Source organism: Sceloporus occidentalis, unplaced genomic scaffold (assembly GCF_023333645.1).
Source record: "Sceloporus occidentalis isolate IW3139 unplaced genomic scaffold, rSceOcc1.0.p SCAF_45, whole genome shotgun sequence".
NCBI classification, from domain to species: Eukaryota; Metazoa; Chordata; class Lepidosauria; order Squamata; family Phrynosomatidae; genus Sceloporus; species Sceloporus occidentalis.
The window spans coordinates 3,556,261-3,583,169 of NW_028317025.1; the positions used below are offsets into that span (position 1 = coordinate 3,556,261).

The 26,909-nt window shown below is 40.1% G+C and overlaps 1 protein-coding gene across 7 annotated transcripts; it reads right to left on the reverse strand.

Annotated features, from left to right (window-relative positions):
- Positions 1-3,612: 3,612 nt before the first annotated feature.
- LOC149289485 (polypyrimidine tract-binding protein 1-like) lies at positions 3,613-15,596 on the reverse strand. 7 transcript variants are annotated; one of them, XM_089490481.1, is made up of 16 exons: positions 15,589-15,596; positions 13,470-13,500; positions 10,761-10,830; positions 9,867-10,039; positions 9,591-9,737; positions 8,482-8,652; positions 8,283-8,393; positions 7,955-8,126; positions 7,739-7,826; positions 7,163-7,167; positions 6,742-6,879; positions 5,408-5,437; positions 4,394-4,486; positions 4,000-4,216; positions 3,843-3,920; positions 3,613-3,745 (listed from the first exon to the last, which is right to left on the reverse strand). In XM_089490481.1, the coding sequence occupies exons 1-16, from the start codon at positions 15,594-15,596 to the stop codon at positions 3,613-3,615; spliced, it is 1,665 nt and encodes a 554-aa protein (XP_089346607.1). The 7 variants fall into 7 exon arrangements, with proteins under 7 accessions (XP_089346607.1, XP_089346605.1, XP_089346608.1 ...); XM_089490479.1 differs by having other exon boundaries at positions 10,740-10,830; XM_089490482.1 differs by lacking the exon at positions 7,163-7,167 and having other exon boundaries at positions 5,408-5,441; positions 6,746-6,897; positions 7,752-7,817.
- Between the last annotated feature and the right edge of the window lie 11,313 nt (positions 15,597-26,909).

The window sequence follows — 26,909 nt, forward strand, 5'->3', positions numbered from 1 at the left end:
CTATACGGTGCTGGAAACATTCCTCAGATGTTGGTCCATATAAAACATGATGCATCCCGCAGTTGCTGCAGATTTGTCGGCTGCACATCCATGATGCGACTCTCCCGTTCCACCACATGCCAAAGACACTCTATTGGATTGAGATCTGGTGACTGGAGGCCATTGGAGTACAGTGAACTCATTGTCATGTTCAAGAAACCAGTATGATATGATGTAAGCTTTGCGACAAGGTGAATTATCCTGCTGGAAGTAGCTATCAGAAGTGGTGGACAGGATGGATCGATGCTTTCATGTTTACGCCAGTCTGATCCTGCAACCTGAATGTCACATCTGGAATCGAGACTCCTCAGACAAAGCAACGTTGCTCCAGTCTTCCATTGTCCAATTTTGGTGACCCTGTGCAAGTTGTAGCCTTCGTTTCCTGTTCTTAGCTGACCCGATTTAGTCTTCTGCTGCTGTAGGCCATCTGCGTCATGGTCCGATATATTGCATGTTCAGAGACGATACGCTGCATACCTTGGTTGTAACAAGCGTTTGAGTTACTGTTTCCCCTTTTGTTATATCGAGCCAGTCTGCCCATTCTCCTCGGACATCAACAAGGCATTTACGTCCACACAACTGCTGCTCACTGGATATTCTCTTTTCTGTTCCGGACCATTCTTGGAGACGTGTGTGAAAAACCCAGTAGATCAGCAGTTTCTGAAGTTCTCCGACCAGCCCGTACCAACAACCATGCCGTGTTCAGCATCACTTAAATCCCCTTTTCCGATGCCCAGTTTGAACTTCAGCAAGTTGTCCTGACCACACCTACATGCCTAAATGCATTGAGTTGCTGCCATGCGACTGGCTGATTAGCTATTTGTGTTAAGCAATAGAACAGATGTACCTAAAGGTGGCCACTGAGTGTTTACCGAGTTGGTTTTTTTTTTACCATGGATAATCAAATTGTTAAAAAGTTGCCTGGTGACTTCTGGCACATCTGATAATTAACCCCCTCCCACCCTCCAAATTAAACTCCTTCCCCACCCGTCTGACTGACCGGGTGCCCATTCCCATCATTAACATCCAAGATCCCCTCGTCAAGTTTTAAGCTAAAAACTGGTTATTTTTTATTCGATCAAACCCAATTGATATTTTCATAATATAATAGTTAGTGGTAGCCCTAGACTTGGTACACTAGAGTTGCAAGATCACTAGGGCCTACTAAGTCTACCAACACATTTTGAACTGTAAAAAGTTGGGATCCTTTCTAAAATAAAAAACCTCTTACATGTGGGATATTACACATCTTAATCACCTGTGAATGTCAAGATTTGACAATCCTACAGATACAAGGATTTCCATCCACGAGGAGGTAAAAGTTTGCCAAGCGTGGAAGATTCAGTTGGTGTTGGCGACGTAGCCCTGGCTACGGATAGCAGCTTTCCTCCTCACTGGTATTTGGGGGATTAAAATATGATATAATATATTATATCACACACCCCTAAGCACTACTTCATGGTGCCAATTCAGCCACTGCTCAGTATCACACAAGAAAAGTTTTCTGAGCAGCTCATGAGTAAACATGAGGAAAAACTAATCCTGCGTTGTAATAAACAGAATAATTTCAAATAGTTTGTGTACCCCCCAAACCAGTGTTTCGTATAAGGTAGTTTGAGGGGGGGGGGGGGGGGAAACAAATCCGAGAGAGTGGGATCATCAATTGGGTCAACATTTACATCAAGGGTGTTGGCTTTCATGCGGCTGTGATTCTGCAATTGTTATTCAGAACAAAAAAAAAACAAACAAAAAAAAAAGGTAAAACATACATAGGATCTGAAGCTGCATGCAATGAAAAAGCCAGCGTGGGAATCAAAACATACAGATAGGAAATAAATGAAATGAATATAGTAGTTTATTTTTATAATCCCATACACATACTGGCTGATAACAGATTGATAATTGAATAATCTACTGAAAGTATAAATGTTTCTTATAAAATACTTTTAATTTATCTTTTCCATACAAACATTTGATTAGAGGTAATGGAATTCTTTAGCCGTTTCTCATCTCAACTTCCCACAATACTGTAATCTTTCCAAAAAGTTATCAAAATAGATTTTTTTTTAAACCATCAAAAAATTGATTGCGGCTTTTGCAGTTTAACATGTATATAAAAGGCTACAGATATTTACAGTTCTTGTATATAGCATGAATAACCAGAGTATACTGAGAGGCACAGTCCTATCTGCTGATAAACCTTTAAATAAATGTTCATGGCTTAAACATCTGTTGCAAACAAAAAAAAACAAACACACAATTAGTTTGGTAAGGCACTAAATCTGGGAGGACTGGGAAAAGCTGTAAGCCTACAATCTTACACAAGTTTGATTTTTGGTAGCCAACCCTTGAAAAGCAACACCTACCACCAGCAAGACTGGATGAAAAAAAAACAGTACAAAATTCATTTCAAATTCCTGTACATAGTACTTGCCTATTCTTATATTGCAAAGAATTATAACAAGACCAAAAAAAAACAAAACAGGGTAATAGAGGCCTGTTGCTGCTCACGGGATTATGGTCCACATTTCTTGATTGGTGAGAGGTACTAGAAACGTTCTGAGCATTAAGACCATTGTTCAGTACATACTAAGTCTTATATTTGGTCCGCGATCATTTCAATATAAACCTGAAGTTTTCAGACTGCTACACACCCACTGGAGTGATTTAAGGCATTGCTGGTTTGTGTATGCGGATTGCTAAAAAAAAAAGGCACGAAAAAGGAATGTATACAAAACAAAAAATTAAGATAGAGCCAGTAATACAACCACTTTAGCTCAGTACAATTTGCACATCTGAGAAATCAGATAAAAAACAAGCCCCAAAAAAATAAAAAAAAATTGGTCTATATTTACCAGGAATGATTAATAAAGCCATTTAGCTTTGGGGGGGTGAAGTCCACCATAAATCAGATGCTAGGACATCTGCTTTTTTTTTTCTAGAGATACCAAGTCACTGCAATTAACATTGTGCCATATTGCTGCAGAGGTTGTCAAGACACAGCTCTACCGATGGCCTCATTTACCATCCACCTAATACTTGCAGTAAAGTGCAAATATTGGTAGGTCTCACGGCGGCACAAAAAAAATAAAAAAAAAATATAAGAAATGCCACAACGAATCCAACACACAAGTTCTATATAGATATCGGCTAGATAAATTGATACATTTCACACAGTAAGGCACTGCATAACCTAAAAGTTGGTTACAAACAAAATTACCAGATCTACTGCAGGAATATATATATATATAAAAAAAAGTCGGACTTTACACTGCAGGCTTTCTTGCATGCTCCTCGAGTCAGACGACATCACTGTGCATTACCACTAGTAAACTAGTATGCAGCCCTTACAATAAAAAAAAAAAAAATAAGTATATAAAAATAAAAGTTAAATTTCTTAAAGGGGTGGTGGTGTAGTTCAAATAAAATCGGTTATGCAAGGACACTTGAGCCGTTTTCCTCAATAAAGTGGCTTTTCTTTTCTGGAATGATGGAAGTAGGTCCTCGAGAATGACATCTGCAAATAGAAGCCACACTCCTCAGGATTAAGTCTAGCAAAACTCCACTGTCTCCTTAAATAGTGGATTTAGAAAAGGACACACGGAGATGATGGCTTTCCCCCATGTCATGGTTGTGAAGTTCAATTAAAGATTCTATGGCCTCTTCCACTGATGCCATTTGGATAAGAGCCATCTTACGGTCCTTCCTACAAAAAAAAAAAAAAAAAAAAAAAAAAAGTCATACATTTAAAAAATAAAAATTCCACACAATCAACATAGTTCCAGGCTTAGGATGTAACTTACTGGAAGAATTTAAATCCTTTAACTGTGAATCCACCATTTGAAAATAGCATCTTGATATCTTCTTCTGTAACAGAGGGTCTAAAAACAAGAAAAAAAACCTCAGTTACAATCTCTACATGCACACATCTACTAGTATTTTTAAAAATAAAACACTTACGGTATGTTGGAAAGATGTAAGGTTGCAGAGGGAGGGAAGATGTTCTGGAAGTTTTTGGAGCCTGGTTTCTTGAAGCGATGGAGAGGGGAACTGCTATAGTCTTTAGTCAAGCCTTGATCTTCTTGTCCCTCCCTGGGCAACTGCACCGTATGATGCTTAGACATAGTGATACGAAGAGGTTTTCCATGGAGCCGCTGACCGTTTAAATGACTCATGGCTGTATTAAAAAGCATAAGATTAACAATTTATCGGTTACCAGAAGGTCACCGCAGCCCTATTTTCATGTTAAATGCATATTTCTATCCAACCCCTTTATCATAGTATACGACTATGATAAGTATACTAGATGTGCACATTTACTTTTTCTGTAAGACTGTACCCATAATATTCTTACCAAGCTGAGCCTGATTGCCATCTGCCATCTGCACAAGGGCATTCTCCTTCTTGTTAAAGAGAATTTTCACTCTATGTACATCACCATACACCCCTTAAAAAGAAAAATTGCAAATATTCATTTTATACACCAATTAACACTGACAGCAAATCAGACTCTGCACACACCCACCACAAAGCATATGTGCAACTGCAGAAAAAAATATGTTTGCAGCTATGAAATGGCTTGGTTTATGAGAATTAAGGCTTTTGATGAAATCATAGTTCAAGTTCTGTAACATGCTGGAGCACTACAAGTGTTCTATGCAGAATGCGCACACACACACACGGTAAAAGTACAAACATAAGTCAAAACTGCAAGCTTTCCTCCGAACTAAAATTAATGTCTGAAGAGCATGGGGGATGGTTGGGAGATAGGGTTTGAGAACGCAAATTAAATAATTTGACAAACTCAAAACTCAATGCTAAAAAATTGATAGCTGTCTGCAGCCTGTTATTGACCGTTGCTTCAATATTAACATGCAAAACTTTAGAAAAGTTCTCTTATCATAGCACAGGAACAGTGAAATGCTATTAGCCCCTGAGCCAATGTACTGTGTTCATTTTACCAACCGAGGTGTATTTCGAGAGATTAATGTTAAAGTTCTGTGTATCTATTCACGCCAGTACTGGTCAAGGCATTTCTTAATGCATAATATCAATGCAGCCAGTGTCATTAAATCTTTAACAGCCCACTGGGCATGTTAATCAAGTAGTGCCTAAGAGACAATTCCAATAAAGAGATAGAAAAAAAACCCGGCATGCTGGAACAAAAAATATAGTACAGTTCCAAACATGCATTTAAAATGGTAAAAGGGCACATATTTATGCCCTGTATAAAATATGATAAACTGATATGTATATATATTTTTAAATGTGCAAACAACCAAACAAAATAAAGTGCATGCTGATCCCACCCACAAATGTACATTGAACACAAAATGAAAAATAGTAATAAAAAAAGTGCGAAACATACCGAAAAGAATAAAGAGGCATTGGGGTGTAACTCTCTTTAAAGAACAGCAGAGCAAGGCAGCGAAGGGACAGGGGTAGAGAAAGGGAGCCGAGGGGGAGAGCACAGCTTGCAGAAATGGTCCACGAGGAAGGTGTCACCGGAGAAGTGGTAGGAGCAGTTGACGGATGATATTCAAGGTGGTTAATATTTTGAAGGATAGTTTGGATCCAGACAGCAGGGTGTTTGGGTTTGTTTTGGAAGGGATAGTTTATATTTTTTTTGTTTGTTTCAAGCACAACAGGAAGCAGAGGTTGCCGTGCAGTCAGTTGGCAAAGAAATTCCGGATCAAGGAGAGAAAAAAAAAAAAAAAGGAATGGGAGGAAAAGAAAAAAAAAGTTGCAAAACACAAGTCAGTAAATATATAAAAAGAAATATGTAGAGTTCATAAGTTTAAAGGGCTTAAAAGCTTTCTAATGTATTAAGACAGTGACTGTTTAATATGATGAAGAATTGTACACACTGAAAAGAATTTAAGTTTGTAGAACAGAAAATATTCATGCAGAATAAATGGTTTTCAATGCACCACTTCAGATTAATGCTTCACAAAATGACAAGGGTCTTTACCAACATCCCATGCTTCCATTTTAAAAGTCCTGTGAGAGGTCAATATTGTTTCTTTAACCTCGCAACTAAGACTACTTAGGAATTTTTTTTGTGGGCAATAATGACCAAAGCCATTATAGTTCAGTAACTTCCAGGGTAGAATTCCCTCAAAATAAATGCACCACGCCCCTTAATTAGCAGTTGAGAATGGGACTACATTTAATTTCAAGGGTCCACTGCATATATTTCAATAAACATCTCTTGATTATAGATTTGGCACTTAATGCCAATTTTTTCCCCAGAGGCAGAAGCATTTCTTATATGGACAGGCTTCAGTATATATTACAAGCTACCAAGAAATTCAGACAACATGCATGCCAGCAAACTAGTCAGCCCACATTTGTTTAAAGCTGAAATGTATTCTGAAGAATTGAATGGTAGATGCTAGGATATGCTTAATCAAGAATAGAGTAAGCTGTAGACATGCAGGAACAAAAAAGAAAACCCCATCACATTCTGTCCACATAATACTGGGTTCACATTTACTATTAAAGTGGCATGTTAAATATGTTAGTTGCAAAAGTAATTAAAAGCACTGGAGAACATTAGCGTGTGAGTGTTTGTGGCAAGGCCAGAAACAGAGTGAAAACAAGGACAGCTAACACCAAAGTGCAAAAAGAAATCATTTACAGTAGAAGCAAAATGGTACTTTACTCATTTCCTGGAGTAAATTCTTCAAGTTAAAAGACTACTAACCTCTGGACTTAGATTGCTAACCAGCAGAACAGCGTTCCCAGGTAATCCTAGACCAGGAATACCCAGTCTCCCAGCAGCTGCGGCGGCTGCAGCAGCACTGGGCAAGGTCAGTGGTGTAAGAGTACCATGTACACCTAGGGCAGAGGTACACAGTTATAGCAATTTTATATAGCAGAAACATTTCTAGATTCCATTTACAATACTACAGCAAGCCTTATTTAAAGGAAGCTCAAGCCTCTCGTTAACATACCTTTGGTTCAGTAACTATGTTTCCCTTCAAAAGATATAACCAAGTCAATACCAAGAATAAAAGATTCCATATAGTTGGTCTTTTACCAATTTAGAGCTCTGCAGTGTATGAAACACTAAGCAGTCTGGTTCTAGCCTTGCCAGACCGATAGCATCTTATTGAAGTGCATGGACTTCAACTGCAGGGGGGGTCAACAAATTTGGCTTGGACCTAGGAGTCTTTCCTTTATACACACACTTTATTATGGAACCTGGCACCAGTGTTTGTCCAGTCTTGCCATACACCAACACTATGTAAGACACTAGCAAGAGGCATGAGGTGACCAGCAGGGTACTGTGTACCCGCTGGGCGCCTCAAGGCACCCACTACACTGGATTCATGATGGCAGCAACACAAAACCCTGAGGGTTTGTTGAGCCTTAATCTACCCGGCTTCAATTCTGTAGCCTGGCGAGAAATATTTTGGGAGCCAATGAATGCATGCCTTTATCTGTGCAGTGGATTTCTGGAAGAAAAAAAAAAAAAAAGGAAAAACTGGCAGCTATATGGGGGAATGGTGTCTACACGCTAAAGGGAGGATTTGGAGTAGTTGTGTTTCAACTCCTTCACTTCACATTGTGAAAGGACAATTCCTCCATCTGCTGCTGAATTATACAAGCCTGCCCGCCCTTCATACTGCAGAGAAGCTGCCAGTGTTGGTCCAGTGAACAATGTAATTTGAAACACATTGTAAACAAAACATACAAATTCAGATGATTACCTTGGGGGAAAGCAAATGTTGGAGGGAAACCAGCGCTTGCGTAGGGATTGGCAGAGATCAGCCCTGGGGCTCCTGTTGGTGTACAGAGATGAAAAGTATGTTGGTACCATGGAATAAGATTAAAATACGTACAGTTAAAAAGCATGTTATACAAGACGTGCAAGTTTGAAAAATGAAAAACAAAGTGCACATTCACTAACCAAAGGCAGCAATGGTCTGATCCAGGGAGGGTTGTCCATCCCCAGAAGGAAGATCTGGACGTGTATAATCACGGCTCTTATCATTGTTGTACTTTACATTAAGGCTTGTTAGTTTTGAAAAGTCAATTCGTAACGTGCAGCACGCATTGTATATATTCTGTCCATCAAGTGTCTGAGGAGGGAGAAAATACGTTAGAAAAGAATGACAAGCGCAGTAAGGTGTTCTAAAGCTGCATAAATACATTTCTGATTTGCTCTTTGTGAATTAGACACCAACCTATAGTCATACAAAAAGATACAAATTTAAGCGGTAAGTTTAGATACTTACAATTTTGGCATGCTGGGCACTCATAGGATCACCATACTGCAGTAACGCTTGGAACTGGTTATTCTTTGTGAATGTGATTATTTTCAATACAGTGCCAAATTTTGAGAATATCTATGATAAATGGTAAAATATTTAGATTCCCAATCGAAAATATAACCTTTAAAATAGCTCTTGGCACATCAATCATTAGCAATCTTACCTGATGTAATACATCCAGTGTTACTGGATAGAAGAGATTTTCCACAATAACTCTCAATACAGGACTCTGCCCTGACATTGCCATGCCAGCATCCACCGCTGTTGCAGAAGCAGCCAATGCTATATTTCCAGACTGGACAGAATTCACAGCTTGCAGAGCCGCTTGTGCCCTCTTGAATGAGAGAAAAACAAAAATGAGAATATGCACACCAGACAGACAAAGCAAGAATGTGTGCAAGAGACCGAGAATAAGAAAATGACAGAAAAGGCTGGCTTTTAAACATTACACTATGACAGCACTTGTGTCAGAAGACTGAGATAACACCTCAGGGCCAGAAAAGGCGATGTGTTTGGCCGAACGCATCTTCTACAAGCCAAGTAGCTGGGGGAATACTGCACAACCCCTCAATGCAAGAGCACTTGTAACAAAGCCATTAGAGCATGCATGATGAATGTAGTCTCCATTTAAATCTGTCCTTAAGACATATGACTAAATCTAATGGTGGTTGCATAGATGGGAAACCTTAAGAGTAAAAATTTGTTGGTTGATATACCGTATTGGCTCGGATATAGGCCGCACCCTAAAAGTTAGGTGCTTTTTTAATGAAAAAAAGTTTCTGGCCCCCCTTAGATATGCTGCCCCCCCCCCCCCCCGAGATATGCTGCCACTCTGTTCCCAAGATGCCCCCCCCGCCAGACTTACCGGTGCAGACTCCACGGGGGATATCTACACATAACACCTATTCAACTTCCGCTGCCGGCACGTCAGACGTGCCGGCAGCGGAGGCTCTTAACGCGCATCGTCGCTGCCGGTGAACGTCTGCGCAATGCGCTTAGACAATCTCCCGTGCCGGCACTCCCCCCGTGGGAAGTGCTGGCAGGGGAGGCTGTCTGGGCACATCCAAGAGAAGGATACAGGTCCCCTGCACCGCTGCGAGGGGGGTCTGTATCCTAACCCCGCTGCCCGCCCGGGACTGCATGTACCAGGCATCAGGCGCTAGACTCCGAATATAGGCCGCACCCCCACTTTAAAGACTTAAAGTGGGGGGAAAAAGTGCAGCCTATATTCGAGCCAATACGGTATTCCAAACGTTAATATTGTTTACTTACCGCTTGGTTGGGAGAGTTATCCGTTTTCAGTTCCTTGTGGTTTGAGTACTGAATGTAGATGGGTTGGCTTCTCAAGACTGGAGTGACTGTGGTGAAGTAACTCACCATGGTATTGGCAGCTTCTTCTGTGTTCATTTCCAGGAATGCCTAAAGAATATAAATAGGAATAAAAGGAATTCAAACAAACTTATTGAAGAGTACTGAGCAGCTCCAACAAGAAAGTTAGGCTACCCCAACTGTGTTATGGTATCCAAAGATTTTGCTGTCAATTTGTACCTGGTTTTTGCCTTTGAGCATCAAGAGGTTGGTAACTTTACCAAAGGGAAGCCCAAGGGATATGACTTCAGCTTCAGTAACATCTATTGGTAGTTTGCGGACATGTATAACTCTAGAGCCAACACCTACACTTCTGGTGTCTCCTTTGAATTTCTTACTATCATTCCCATTAGCTGTAAGAAAAAACGCATTCATTTAATACAAGAGAACATCCGTGCTGAAGTTCAGATTGGCCCTGTAAACATATGGGAACACACACAAGTCTGCCTGGTGGAGAGTACAGCACTTGTTCAGTGTGAGTGGGGAAAGTCACTCGAAACATCACCAGTGACAACAGCAATTTCCAGGCATGCATATAGTTTATTAAAATATATGCAAGGTTTCAGTCAAAGATTATATAGCAGTATACAGAACTTTATTTTACAGTCAAAGATTTCCCCATGGCACTTACTCTTTAAATGCTGTCCTGCCCCCACATGCATTCAAATGAACATGATTGTTGAAGTGTTCCCACTAAGTGAGAAAAGCTTTATCAATGCAAGTAGTAAGATACTTCAGAAAACTTGCTTGCCAGGTCAGGGTATCTTAAATGTTAAAGAGTGTGAAGTGATCTAAAGTATGTTATCAGCAAATGCCATTAATCAGTTGTCATCCCATATAATGGTCATGGCTTGCCATGCCATTGAGAACCCTACAGGGCCACGAATACCATGCCAGCATTCAATACCTACTCCTATTGAGAATGATTTTTTTTTTTTTTTTTATTGTTTGCAAATGATCGATTGTATAGTAAAAAGCCAAGTACCATTGAAGTAGACAAAAAAATACCACAACCATGTAGATTAGAGGCTATGAAGAAGCTGAAAAGTACACCAAAGAGAAAGGAAGTTTTACCTGCAGAAGCAGAGTTGCTCATGATAAAGGGTCCGTTAGTAACACAAGAAAAAAGCTCGTCAGATCCCCGCTGGAGAAAAAGAAAAGATATAGATTTTAAATGTAAGCAATTACTTGATATATATATATATATAATAATAATAAAAAGTGCTGTTAGTGTAAGCAGGTGTTACATCTTTGATAAGAAAATAAGCCTTATAAAAGGTTGAGGGATAAAAAGGAGTTGAATGAGATGGACCTAAAAATAAAAAAAAAATTATAACATCTGGTATTGCAACTACCTGCTGACTAGCAGATTAAAGCAATACTTACAAAAAAGTTTGAGGTAAAGGCAGTGTACAATAGGAACCTCAAATTATACCCCCACGTGCCAGCGGGGACAAAGTCCACTTACTGCATTGGAGTCATTTATCACTGAGCAGGGACAGACACTGTTATTTCCATTATAAATGGATCATCTCTTGTTCTCAATGATGAGAGTATCCATTCATGTTTAGTAAGTGCAGCCGAGTCAGAGACCGTACACGATACTACATAAAGTTTATTAAATAACAAAAATTGACTGTTGCTGGGGACCGCCTCGCACTCAAGGCAGTCTTCAGGAACCGCCAATCATGCTCCCTCACATCGGAGAATTTGTGCAATTACAAAAGACTTCCACTCATGTGTAACAAGTGCCACACAAAATATGTGCCTACAGGTTGCCAGCTGATCTATAGGCAGATAGGCTGGAACATTGGAAAAAACCGTCTGACCCCTCTTGTCATGCAGGGGGATCAGACATTACCCCCCCCCCCCCTTTTTTTTTTTTTTTAATGGGCTGATGGCTCTGGACCCTCAGTCACGTTGAAGGGTAATGGGAGTTGTAACCCACAAAAGTAGATGCACGAGAAGCAAAGGCTAGCATTCTTGAGAAAATAGTGAACTACTACTCAACCCTTTAATTTCTGTGAGCTGATGCAGTGATATTGACATGCCCTGTAGATTTAAAACATACAAAAACCGATGCATGTGGGGTATTTCTGTAGTCAGGAGATGCAGCTGAATACATTTTGGTGGGTTTCTGAGCAGTTACATGTAACCTGTGCACTCCCCTAAACATTCTAAACAAGTCATGGCTGGTGGGGGGGGGGAATGCAACGAACATGTTACATCTCTTTGTCTGCTCTACAAAAATATCAACTTTCTTGGGAGTATTTTGAGCTGGTGGGCAGCCAATTGGTCCAAATTAGACAGTGTAAGGGTGCTAGAAAGTCTCAGGTTATGGGGCACAAAACTCAGTGAAGAAGGGGTTAAAATATACTGCGCTCTTATCAATTAGTAAACATCACATACAAGCTAGGGCAAAATCCAGCACCTTAATTATTTACAATCCATTCTCAATGAGATCACCAGAGGCACACAGATAACAGAACAGGCATAAAGTTACAGACTAACAATACCCTATCAGGTTATACACTTCTCCTACAAGGGTTACGTTGCAAGATACATATAGCCATTGTCAAAGCATCTGTTACAGGTCTAGTATGGAATTTCTAACCAGGAACAATTAGAAATAATATATGCAAGAGATACAGAATAAAAAGAGTTCTAACATGTAAAGTACCATTGTTACCCATCTGTTACTACTCATACATTTCTTTAATAAACTCCATGTAGCACGCTCTTGTAGTTAAGGACTTAACTGACGCAGAGATCTGTGTCTCAATGCACCACTGGTCCATGCAATCAAGTTCTGTTATACACACACCACAGACTGCCTGAACTAGAGCACCAATCTATCAAAGGAGAAATGTTAAGGACGGAATACTCAAGGAAGGTTCTGCAGACAGACGTTAATATGGCTTCTGCCATTTTAAACAGAATTTGTGTTGTAGTGTTAGGTAAGCAACTTTAAGGCTGTGGTTAAACTTTAATGGTGCACCTCCCCCCTTAAGGCTGTGCTATGGCAACACCTAGAAAAATAAACCGGTGCTATAAATACAGGGTGGGGCAGTCTGGAATGTGTGTCAGTTAACCAAGATTAAACGTCTGCTGTAATTAAGGCACTCCCACACAAAACGCCCTCATAACACTTCATTAACTGGGCCATTATCATCCGAAAGAAACTTTGTAGAACAATTCTACAGGACTTTGCATTAGAATGAAGAAAGCGATCATTCAACTTAAACTGAAATACTGCTTCTATTGGTAAACACTACTTTGGGGTTAAACCCTACCTTTTGTTTACCCTTGGCAGCGCTGGGTTCACACTTGCAGGGAGAGCATAAGTGCGTTAATGCATTTCTCAAACTGCATGCATGCCGGTACTACTTTAGCGAAGAACTAGCTTGGCAAACAGCGAAGTGATAATTACCAATGCCACGGTAACAGGGCCAGTCATCACTCTACGAGGCAGTTTTGTGCTGTAAACACAACCAGGGTGAAGGATGGCAGCCTTAAATACCACACACCCCCACCCCCTTTACCAAGAGGAAAGAGAAGGGAAAAAGTGCAGTTTTGCAGAGAGTAGAAACTGCTTTTTTGTTTCCAATATAGGTATGTGTGCCAGAAGTTACAGTTCAGGTCTTCCTTCCCAATATAGTTTGGTTAGCTACACATGGGGACTGAGGTTTTTATGGCATCCAAACTAAAACAGACTTGTACAAAGAATATGAAAGGTTACAAAACTACTGAACCAATAATCTGCCACAAGTGGAAAGGTCTTACCTTTGTACCAACTGTTATATCTTGGACAATTCTGTGGAAGAAAAAGAAAATGTAATGTTACAGCGGAGGGCATCACTCTGAAAGCATCATAGATTGATACAGTTTAGGTGGGTCACCCTCTGCAATAGTAGAGCAAGAGAACAGTACAAAACATGGGGGTAATGCGATATCAGGTTTAAAGCTCTGCTCCCAGGGCCTCAAGCGCAGGAAACATTACACAGCAGCCAGAGCAGTGTGTGTTGAAATTTACAGGAAATGCTCCTGGCCAAGCTATTGTCATCCATGTTACAGAGTACTCGTCAAACAGGTTCTCTGCTCACACAGGGATGTTTTAAACATGCACATCGTTTATAACGGACACACACACCACCACAAAATGGAAGGCGTGTTTGTCTTAAACCACCTCTGTATACATGGAAGCACACTAGTAGAGTTAGATAAAGGATATGAAGAACTGTTCAGCAGCTTCACGCCTGGCCAGACATTTAAAAGTATATAATTTGTGGAAGCAAGTCATACTCCACAGAAATGCCAAGCATTAATAATAAACACATGAAGTCAAAGTATTAAGGAGTACAACTGACATTACATGCTACAAAAAGTAAAGGTGTGCCATGCCAGAGTTGTTAAAATGAAAGCAGGGAACTATTTGCCCAAACCAAATGCATTACGCCATGTACAGGCTCCAAACCTCTATTCAATTTAAAGACAAAATATTCCGATGTTATGGACCACTTATGCCAAATTCTATTGGATTGATTTCCCAATAGACAGCAGATATATGTACATACAGTTTACTGTTATGATGAAGTCACATAAGATATACAAAACTGGAGTTGTCACAACACACATTAAAAGTGACATTAGCAGTCTATAAAGTTGCGTGCATTGGCTCTTGTGTTGAAAACGCATTAATACCATGACAAGTCAAAGGCATAAAAGCAGTCACTGACAAGGCAACACGACATAACTGTTGACACCGGGATTCCGGCTCGGTTCTGAAGCTCATTTTAAGTATTAAAACAGATTTTGATGGCATCCAGAACTTGTGAATCATCTAATCTGTCCACTTTTTAACCTTATCATAGAGGATGGGCACTTAACATGGGCAACACAGGCACTGATGCGTTGTGGACACATGCAAAAGCCAGCAGGGAACATCTGCTGGGAGAACAAGATGGCTAAATTCCTCATAAAACCTTGAACACTGTCTATGCAAATTCGTATGTAAAGCAGCTCTAGTGAAAGCCACACAAAGAAAATCCATCCAGAAAAAATAGACGCAAACAAAAAATAAAGCCAGTCCGCTAGCGTCGTCTCCCTAGTTTCCAACGAGTTAAACTCACTCCCCTTTGTGAAGCAGGAGGAGGCATATTCACAAGACAATGGAGTCAGGCGGAAGCCACAAAAGAGCGACTCTAAAGAGACCTGAACTTTGTACACGCAGGCAAACACCAACTATAAACTTTTTTTTTTTTTTAATCCACAGCCTTAACTCTAGCGCCTCCTTGACTACGATTAATGCGGCTTTCTACAATTTAAAGCCTGCGAAAACGCGCAGAAATTAAAGCGGCCAAAACAGCTCACGCAGACAACCTCTAGGACCACGCATAGAGAAAAGTAAACCAGTCAGCATAGGGGGAGGGCGAGGCTTGTGATCTAGATGCAGGGGCAGCCAGAGGGGGCACCAGGTAAACTCTGAACACACAGGTAAAGCACGCGGGCTGGGGCCCGGGAAGGAAACCTCAAGTCACCCCCTCCTAGAGTAGCGTTAAAGATGGAGAGTCAAGTATACCCTTACGATTGCGACAATTACACTTAAAACCTGCCCCACATCATTAAACGCCCCACCCAGTGCCAACTCAACACATACACGACACTAACACAGCGAAGGCTTTAAAGTTTACAAGACAAACACCAGTAAGCTGCCTCTTACGTTCAGTACGCTAATACGTTATTTAAAACCTAACTAATCGCCACACACATAAAATATATATTATTTCACCACATATCGAAAAAGTGCAGAAACCGTTTTGAATAAGTAAATAAAAAGACATATACGTTTAGAAGATTCTTATTAAACCCTCGAACTTCCTACCCTACCTACCCGATCACTTACCCTTCCATGGCACACACAACAACCACCCGGCACGGAGAGGAGGCGCCGCAATAACCAAACGAGCCAGGGAAGCCGCCTCATATACACATAAAATGGCGACCGGTTTGGTGACGCACGGATACCGTACTCTTATTGGTTGAGTGAGCTGCTTTTCAGCAGGAACAGGAGGTGCCTTAGGAACCAGTTCCCACCTCTTGCCTTCCCGCCAACCTGAGCAAAGGGAGGTGCGTCATCACAGATAGCCACGCTCACATCGGTGTTAGTCCCGTCCCTCAGAACAGGCACAGGTCTCAGTCAGTAAAGTACATGAGTTGTGTACGACTTACCTGCATTCTAAGGAGTATAATGTTATAAATACTAGCAACCGACAGTAGCAGTGCCAGGGCAGAGAAGCGCTTTTAAGTGCTAAACAGTAACTTTTAACCTAAACTGCACAAACACAATATCTATCTGCTTATCACAGTAGCGGTGTCATGCTGATGGCCCGTTAACATAACTGATGTCGCCATTATAGTAACTATAGGCTGCTTTTGCAGGACAAACGTATTTAATTTTAACAAAAACATGTGAAGTACTACCCTGTGAATAGGAACAGATTGAGAAGTATAATCAGCCCTTTAAACTTTTAAGGCCTGGTAAGATGATGTATGAGGGCCAGTCACAGTATACATGTGGCCACGCTCTCACAATTCTGTGGTATGCAGCCAATTCACGGCTGGACATATAGTTGGGTAACAGATTCCCTTCTGTGAGTATATATCCCACATCCTGCGGGGTATCAGGTTACTTATACTATATGGCAAACAGATTTTGTGAAATCTGGGAGCTTTTTTAAAAAGGAGTTATATGCATAGACTGTAAATTTGTTTGAGCTACTTATGTCTTGTCTACTCATTGTACAGCGCTGCTATGGCACTATATAAAACAATAATAATAAACTTTATTTTTCTCAGTATGGTGTCACGGCACATTTCTATCGTAAGACACCAGGACAATATTCTTATTTTTGCTTCTGTTGACAACCGTACCAACTAGACTCTCCATGTTCGTCATGAATATTTGTTCCTGTGTTTGGTTCGGGTGAAAATTGGATTTCACAATCCCTAATCCCTGCATGGTAGCAGGCTTTTTTTCTGGTCCTTTTAGTATTTTACATTTCCTTGGTTAGCAGCTATATTGACCAGACCACTACAGTAATATATTTTTTTAATTGTATTTATTCTCAGAGAAAATAGCTTCTCTCCTTCTCAGACAGAAATGTAAATGACACAAATGCAATTGCATTTTACACCATTCTTACACTATTTGAGCATGTATCCCACAGATTGCTCCACATGAGGTCAGCTCAAAGTGTGCCCATTTTCTGTGCAGGCCACTTGAGTTGATCCACACCAAACTCAAAAAATGCTTTTACAAACCTTGCTTTGTGCACAGGGACACATGCTGAAACAGGAAAGTTCCTTCCCCAAACTGGTACCAAAAAGTTGGAAAGTTGGTAGCATACAATTGTCTAAAATGTGCAGCCACATGCTACTTTTTTTTTTTTTTTTTTTTTTTTTTTTTAAGAACTCAGCCAGGCATATCCAGCACTTGGCTGGCAGTATCACCCGATCTGCTGCTCCATTTGCCCCTCCAGCTTAATGTAGCATTTCACTTACGTCATCAGGCGCCATTAAAACCAGCCCTGGCTGTTTCAATAATCTTACCCTTAAATGAAACTAAGGGGTCTAGCCCAAACCTTAAACAAAAGCCGTAGACCATCATTCGTTCTCTGCTTCACAGTATGCACTATGTCAAACCCAGACTGAGCAAAACATAGGGTGATTATCATACACAGGATGGCACCCTAACAATGTCTCTTTTAGTGTAGGACCCAATATATTGAGAGCATCAAGTCATATAACCAAGAAAGCCATGTTTAAGTCTGAAATGGTTAGTAACTTGGTAGTTTTGATGTTTGCTACAAACAGCGGCCTTCGCTTAGGTTCATCAGCTGAAACTTGCAAACCTCACATGTCCCTCTGAAGAAGAGACTTCTCAAAGCCTAAGTAACATTACTTCTTTTTCTATGTTGGCCAAATAAAATGTATATTAACGTCAATTAAAGATGCAAACCCCACACACAAGGCCAATTTGATGTATACATCTTCTCAAAGCAACAACTTACTCCTTTAATACTGCCTGAGCAGACATCACATTCTGCAGTCTATTGACTAAAAGGATAGTTAGCAGAATTGTGATTTCAACTGCCTCACTTTATTATTCATTATGAAGGGTCAACATAGAGCTGAGCTGGGCCTGTATAATGGATAATCCAAAAACAATAGGTAAGAAGAATCTGAAGAACTATCACGGATTTAATTATTATTATGCAGTTCTTCCTGCATCCATAATGTTAAACTGTAACTGTTTAGTTTGTTGTAAATATTATACAATGCAGTTTGATTTCTGATTGAAGAGCTTGTAGGGAAAAAAAGATCAGAGTACGAGTGTCAACTTTTCCATAGTTTCTTCTTTGTGTGAAACTACTCTCATATGGTACTAATCTGTTCTCTCTAGGTTTCTACTCTCTGCAATTTCAGTTTGGTGGGAGGGATGCTGTATATCTTTTTTTCTGACTGAGCTGGAGGTTAATCACTACCCTCAGTGGCTTCCAACCAAGTCTGGTTTTGATTAAGCTCACATGGCTGACATTGGAAATCCAGCGTAGATGTATATGAATTACACGCCATGAGCTAAAAACTGCATGAGACTCTCCACCCCCACCCCAAATGAGACTATTACCATCTTTCTTTCTCCTCCCTTTTCCTGGTTCTCCCCCTCCCTAACTCTGGCCTCTGTTTCACAAAGTGGTTTGTCTTCAGATCCTGCAGCATACTTTGCATTCCCTGGCTAAGATTGAACATTTATTTATACAAATAAACCTCTTGCTCTTCCTGCTTTCCCCTCCCCATTATATCTGAGGGTTTTCAGAAGTAAATACACCTCACCCACCTGCGTTCTTAGAAGCATCTGCAAGGTTTTCGAGGAGATCTAAAACAAAGAGATTATATTTTATGACAAACCACTCAACATAAAAAAGGAAATGTTCTAGTTACAATAACTGCTTAGAAAAGGAATCATACAAAATAGACATACATTACAAAGCATACAAAAAAGGGTTTTGGATACTAGACTGCCCCTAGATAGATACTGCAATACATAATATACTACAGTGCAATACTCTAGAAACACAGGGATTACCAATAAATGCTGTAACAATTAGCTGCTAAACGGCGACAAAATGAGTATGCAAGATACTGTATGGTGCCTAATTGAGATGACAAACGCCTTAATAAATTATTGTTTAGTATTTAAAAGCTGGATCGTTGACTGATTTTTTGCGCCTTTCTTAAAGCAGAATTTTAAAATGATTTAACATTTTGGCTATACCTATATAATTCAACAATTGTACACAGCAACGTGCACCTTTTTCTACTTCACTAATTTTTATATGCTGTTAATGAAGTCTGAGAACACGGCGAGAAACCTTCATGCAGAACCTATATGATGGAACACCTATGAGTTAATATTTCCCTTGCAAACTCCCTAAGAGTTAACCATTATTGCTTAATACAGCGTGGGATCACTTTCAGACCAGCTATTACAGCTCAAATAATTCAAGCTGAGGCTTGAAAAACAGGGTACTATGACCGCACCCTTGCAGCAGGAAGAAGTGAAAAAGCTGCCTTGAAACGGAATAGTAAAAGTGAAATTAATACTTGACTTATTTCATTGATTTTCCTTATTAACACCCTTGCTATGAATGCCCTAAAACTGAATTGTTCTCATTGTCCTTTTCTACATTTAAAGCCTTGCAATCTATATTTGATTGTAGTGCAACTTTAAGGGTTAAACCATATAAGAGAATGCGGATAAATGTAATAAACAGCTACAGTTTTCTTAACAATCTCATCATAACAGCAACATTCAAAATGCCTGTATTCATTTATATTGTGATAACGTGTCAACATTCCTTTAATCCACATTATACCGGACACATAAATGTAATTAAATCAATACAACGCATAAAATGTAGACTCTGCTAGTTAAGAACATTTCATACTTAAACCACTGCAAACTAGATTCCACAGGTGAGTGTAGCCATCAACAAAACACTTTAGTAAAACTCACAAATTAAAAAGGTAGACATGTTCTGGCATTGAAGACCAGGTAAAACAAGCTCCCTCGCCCAATGCATTGTTATTCACTCCACCCACCATAATTGTTTCAGAGTTTGTGGAGAAGAGCACCCCTGAAATATAAACCCTAAAGATGGAGCGAAACCAACGCTAATTACCGTTATCAAAATGTGTCAGACTATGAGGGTTCTTGCTAATTGAAAATGATTATCAAAATGTGGGAAAATAGTTATCTTTCTTTCATTAGTAAGCCCAAAATCAAACTAGTTTTAATAAAAGCACACATTAGAAGGTTTTTGCTAAAATTTAGATGAAGGCAAGGGGACTTTTGATAATAAAGAAACACCTTTTTTTATAATCTTTTCAAAAAGCCAGTTCATTTTTCTTTAAAATATATATTTAAAAATATCAGAGAGGAATGTCATAAATGTAACTAGAGAGCCAATCCTACATACCTTCAATTCCTACAGATCTAACAACCCTCAGGGCAAGTAGTATTCTCCAATACTAGAGGGTGGTGGGGGAGCAATGCATAGCCCTTCCCACTACCATTCCCTTAGGGGGTCAATTACCTTTTCACTGGTACGCCATCAAACACACCTTCTAACTGCCTCTGTTCAGACCGGACAGTCCTTCTATAGCAGCCTATTACTGTCCCTCTGTTTCTTTCCTATTCATTTTTCTGAATGCCCTACCTAGTTACACACAAGACTGTTTGCAACAAGGGGCAAATGTGTCAGCAGCCCTGGGTGCAGTGATCACATTCAGCCATTATTACAGGATACACATACATTTCACATATTGAGAAAATAACACATATTAAATATGTGTCCTGCAGTGAGTGAAATGTATAAACTCACATAAGTGATCCAGTTACTCAAAAAATAAGTTTAATGCCACCTTACATTAGAAGTTTCTTGGTGCACCAACTGCAAACATGTAGACATAAATCAAAACCCAAACTAAAACAGGCCAAACACTCCAGTGGTTTTCAGGTATGTGGAAGCAAAGGCAGTTACCAGAATGACAGGTTATTTGGAAAAAGTGAGAACGTATGAGGCTCTATCTACTTACACTCTGTCCGGGAACAGAAGAATACATATCTCAGATGTGCTATCACTAGCGTTTGCCTCAGAAAAATAATAAATGAAAAAATATCAGTCTGTGCAGATCAAGAGGCTATAGATTGTACTAGGGGTGTGTGAACAAGTCAGTGACATGGAGTGAATCAGGGGTGGATTATACTTTAGTTGGGCTCACTGAGCTTCAATAGCCAAGCCAAATTCTCCCATCATATATCTGCACATGATACAGGGTCATCTTTCACGCGGTGAAAAAGGGGCGCGCAAAAAGCCACGGCATGGGTGCCAACTGTGACTCTAGAGGGCCCGCATGACCCCTGTGACCACTTCCGCACAGGTTATCTATGTGTTGCGCATCCTCCCTTTTACCATCCAGGGAAAGCAAGAACACAGAAGGGTCACATTAAGTTATGTGACCACAAGCAAGCTGTTTGGGGGACAAAGATGGCTCAGGCAGGATGTTTGGGGGAGAAAGACATCAGAGAAAAGCCATTTAGGAACAAAGATGGTACAGACAAGCTTCTTATTTATTTGATCTATACCTTCATTGCTGAGATTACATGTGATTTTCAGTTGATCTATACCTGCAAGGTTGAGTTTGTGTGTCATTCTGTTGCTCTATACCTGCAATGTTATGTTTCCATGTGTTATTTATTAATACTTACGAATACAGAGTTTGTATGTCTTATTCAGTTGATCTTTACAAACATGAGGGAGGAAAAGAGACGTGGCACAGGGAAGGAAGGAACAAAATGACTCTGGAGGTGATGATGTAGGAGGGGCACCGTGGGGGTGGTCCACACACAGGGCACCTGAACACTTAAAGCTAGCCCTGATCACTACTCACACGTCCTTTTTGGATCACTCACTGGACCCACATTCATTTGCTCTGTGAGGATGTCTGAGTGATGCTAGGGTCAGAAGGAGGGCTGACTCTGACAGTCCCCTTTTGATCTGCAGAGACAGTGTAGCAAGTACACAAAACAAAGTAAGAATTCAGCGCATGCCCAGTGAATATGGTTAAAAAAACACCTATCTAAGGCATAAATATTGGGGATTCCATCACACTATATGGCCATATATTGTTTAGCCTGCCACAATATCAAAGTACCCCAAGTTTTTTTTTATTTTTTTGCATAAACCTGTGTTGTGTTTGCAATTGTTTGATATTCAGAGCAGATTATTTTTTATCAAAAGGTTAAACAATAAAGACTGTTTTTCAAATCCTTCTGTACTCATATTTACTAAGTGTGCCAATATTTGTGGAGGGAACTATATGTATGTGTGTGGATATATACATACAGCATGTATGGGTTGGGGCAGAATAAAAGTTAGAAAAAGGATGAAAAATGTAAAGGGTAGATTGAAGAAAAAAGAGAAACAATAGAAAAAAAGTGAGGAAAACATGTCAGCAAATTGTACGGCAAAATTTCCAAAGAGGGAGGAAAGAAAGACAGAATAGAACAGAAGGGGTCAGAAAACACAAGAGGCAGAATACACAGAAAAAAAGCAGGAAATCCAGATAAGGTTGCCCTTCCTGTATAATTGCTTCAGGGTACAAAGTTCATTAATACGGCATTGGCTATATGAATAACCATTTTAATGGCACTTTTGTGCCATTAAAGCTGATATCCTTAAAGCTTGAAATCTTATAAAGTAAGCAAAACATAATTCCCTTTCAGTTTATGGTCCTCCTTTCTCTTGCTAATAATCACATTCCCTTCCCCCATTAGTTAATCTGCTCTATTTTATTTTTATGTTGGTAACAAGTTATATATATAGAATGCACAAAATAACATCCCCTCCCCTACAGTTTAGAAATCCACAGGAAACTCACAAATGTTTAATTTACAAGCCGAAAACATTGACAGGACCACCTTGTGAGTGCAGGGACGGCTTTCGAAAACAGATTTCTGTAGTTTATATAGTTACATGACTTTTTTGTTCAAACATGACTTTTGAAACTGCTAAGCAGATCCCTTACAGGGGAACTTCTGGACTCCCAGAATATAAGAAAATCTATGTATGTGTGGGATTACTGTACGTAGAGGATGTTCTGAACATAAATTGCTTTTTTGGCAGTGTCACATAATTTGCGCATGAGATTGTAGCACAGAGCCTACTCAACAATCCTAGGTAGTAGAGCAGAATGGTGGTAGTATTGAAAGTTGGAAAGACCCAAACTGCTTCATAGTTTCTGTTAAGTAAGAATTTGGTATAGCAGTTTACACCATCTAAATCCTCAAATATATTTTATCACCTGAGACATGAAAAATTACTGTGGCATGTGTACGGTTGAGTCAGCTTTCCTATACGCACACTCACACTCCTGTTCCTGGCCGCCATGACAGCAGCGGAGAGATGCCGCCATGGCGCCTGTCGTGGACCCTGACGTCGTCTGGGAAGTCTTGCACTAATTCAGTGACTCTGTGATCTAGGTGTTGTAGATCAACATGCAATGTCCTTATCATGTAGTGTGTCTTGAACATGCTGCACAAGTGTTGTGAGATCTTTTTTTCATGGAAAGTGACTTAATCAGGGTCATAAAAGTCTTTGTGCACAATATATTTGGCAGTATATGTAAAGGGAGAGAGAAAAAACAGTGATAGTGAAAACAAACAAATCTGTAAAATATCTTAACTTCCATCAATTCTTAACATATAAATAAGAAACACTAATGGTGCAGTATCACAGTAAAACAGCTAAGCTACAGGTCTGGAACATTAACAGCTGCTGATGCAAATAATGCAGTGGGTGCTCCTGGACCACCATAAGCAGATATCTTTCAGCGTCCTGGATATTCCCAAAAGGATCTCAGATGTATTAACATGCTGTAGGTCATGCCTTCAACCTATTTTGCCCATTTTATATTCCCGGCTTCATACAGTGGGGCAAAAAAGTATTTAGTCAGCCACCAATAGTGCAAGTTCTGCCACTTAAAAAGATGAGAGAGGCCTGTAATTTTCACCAACTATGAGAGACAGAATGGGGGGAAAAATACAGGAAATCACATTGTAGGATTTCTAATGAATTTATTGGTAAATTCCTCGGTAAAATAAGTATTTGGTCACCTACAAACAAGCAAGATATCTGGCTCTCACAGACCTGTAACATCTTCTTTAAGAGTCTCCTCTGTCCTCCACTCGTTACCTGTATTAATGGCACCTGTTTGAACTTGTTAACAGTATAAAAGACACCTGTCCACAGCCTCAAACAGTCACTCTCCAAACCCCACTATGGCCAAGACCAAAGAGCTGTCGATGGACACCAGAAACAAAATTGTAGACCTGCACCAGGCTGGGAAGACTGAATCTTTAATAGGCAAGCAGCTTGGTGTGAAGAAATCAACTGTGGGAGCAATTATTCGAAAATGGAAGACATACAGGACCACTGATAATCTCCCTCGATCTGGGGCTCCACGCAAGATCTCACCCTGTGGTGTCAAAATGATCACAAGAACGGTGAGCAAAAATCCCAGAACCACACGGTGGGACCTAGTGAATGACCTGCAGAGAACTGGGACCAAAGTAACAAAGGCTACCATCAGTAACACACTATGCCGCAAGGGACTCAAATCATGCAGTGCCAGACGTGTCCCCCTGCTTAAGCCAGTACATGTCCAGGCCCGTCTGAAGTTTGCTAGAGAGCATTTGGATGATCCAGAAGAGGATTGGGTGAATGTCATATGGTCAGATGAAACTGACCATATAGTAGAAACTCAACTCGTCGTGTTTGGAGGAGAAAGAATGCTGAGTTGCATCCAAAGAACACCATACCTACGGTGAAGCATGGGGGTGGAAACATCATGCTTTGGAGCTGTTTTTCTGCAAAGGGACCAGGACGACTGATCCATGTAAAGGAAAGAATGAATGGGGCCATGTATCGTGAGATTTTGAGTGAAAACCTCCTTCCATCAGCAACGGCATTAAAGATGAAACGTGGCTGGGTCTTTCAGCATGACAATGATCCCAAACACACCCCCCGGGCAACGAAGGAGTGGCTTCGTAAGAAGCATTTCAAGGTCCTGGAGTGGCCTAGCCAGTCTCCAGATCTCAACCCCATAGAAAACCTTTGGAGGGAGTTGAAAGTCCGTGTTGCCCAGCGACAGCCCCAAAACATCACTGCTGTAGAGGAGATCTGCATGGAGGAATGGTCTAAAATACGAGCAACAGTGTGTGAAAACCTTGTGAAGACTTACAGAAAACGTTTGACCTCTGTCATTGCCAACAAAGGGTATATAACAAAGTATTGATATGAACTTTTGTTATTGACCAAATACTTATTTTCCACCATAATTTGCAAATAAATTCTTTAAAAATCAGACAATGTGATTTATGGACTTTGTTGTCTCATTCTGTCTCTCATAGTTGAAGTGTACTTATGGTGAAAATTACAGGCCTCTCTCATCTTTGTAAGTGGGAGAACTTGCACAATTGGTGGCTGACTAAATACTTTTTTGCCCCACTGTAAGTACGAAAACGTAAACTACCCTTAATATAGTTGTATATCCATCACAGGGAGAGTTTTTGGAATGGGCAGATCCTCCATCACTAAAAGGTAGAGGATGAAGGTGTCATCTCCATATGACAAGAGGTCTAATCTTATCACAGTAAACTAGATAAACAGAAGAAGGATTTATTTTGTTGCAATGTGTTACACAAAAACAATACTTGCATCTTAATCCTTAAGGAGACCATTTCCCTAATGAAAGGTTTATTGTGGACAGAATTCACCAAGAATAATGTAATGCGTCCATCTTCACTAAATCATTGAAACCCATCTGTTAAAAAAAACAGATGTACGACTAGGGCTGCAACTAACGATTATTTTCATAACCGATTAGTTGGCCGATTATGTTTTTGATTATCAGATAAAAACAACAAAATGCAATTTTTTTTTTATTTTTAATAATTTAATGACCAAAAAATCTTCTCTAAACACCTTCATATCATACATCATGAAACCCCTAGCAGAAGTGCCGGAAGCAGCGGAGGTTGTCTACGCGTATCACGCGGAAATCCACCGGCTGCCAGAGAGGAGGATCCAGGTCCCCTGCAGCGCTGCGGTCTGAAAAAACCCTCATCTTATATTCGGTAAAATCAATTCAACTAATCGAATTTATTGATTAGTTGTTGCGACCATTCATATAGCTTTATGTTATAGATTCCCACGGCACAGCAGCTGCATGCAGGCCTCACATCACTGAGTACAATGCCAAGTTTTGGATTGAGTGGTGTAAAGCACGCATCTACTGGACTTTGGAACAGTGGAAATATGTTCTGTAGTGTGATGAATCACACTTCTGATTCTGAGTCTGGGCTTGGAGGGTGCCAGAAGAACATTACCTGCCTGACTGCATAATGCCAACTGAAAAGTTTGGTGGAGGAGGAATAATGGTAAGGGGCGGTTTTGCCCCTTACTTCCAGTGAAGGGAAATATTAATGCTTCAGCGTACTAAGACATTTTGGACAATGCTATGTTTCCAACTTTGTGTGAGCAGTTTGGAGTTGACCCTTTTCTATTCCAACATGACTGTGCCCCAGCAAACAAATCAAGTTCCATAAAGACATGGTTGGATTAGTTTGGTGTGGAAGAACATGACTGGCCCGCACAGAGCCCTGACCTCAACCCCATTGAACACCTAAGGATGAATTGGAACAGAGATTGCGTGCCAGGCTTTCTTGTCCAACATCAGTGCCTGACCTCACAAATGCTTTACTGGACGAAAAGGAAAGAGAGATTTGTGGAAACCTTCCAAGAAAAAGAGAAAGTTGTTATAGCTTAAAAAGGGGGACCAACTACATATTAATGGCTATGTATTTAGAATACAATGTCATAAAATTCCCTGTCCATATTGTGTGTATATACTGTATGTATATATAGCTCACATAATGGAAGTTGAGACTGGTGGTAGTCTGTGGCAGGGCCAGCATCATCTAACCATTATCCTGTCTTGACGTTGTTTCCCTCACCCACCCTTAAATAACATGAATCAGAAACAATAAGACAGAGGTAAGATAATAGGAAGAAAATTAACATACACAAAAAAATGTTGGCA

Coding starts and splice junctions, on each gene's coding strand:
- LOC149289485 (XM_089490479.1), bottom strand. Junction 10,040..10,739: donor TAAAACTTCCTTTCTCTTTG/GTGTACTTTTCA, acceptor TTTTTCTTACAG/CTAATGGGAATGATAGTAAG. Junction 8,127..8,282: donor GTGCCCAGCATGCCAAAATT/GTAAGTATCTAA, acceptor CTCCCTCCTCAG/ACACTTGATGGACAGAATAT.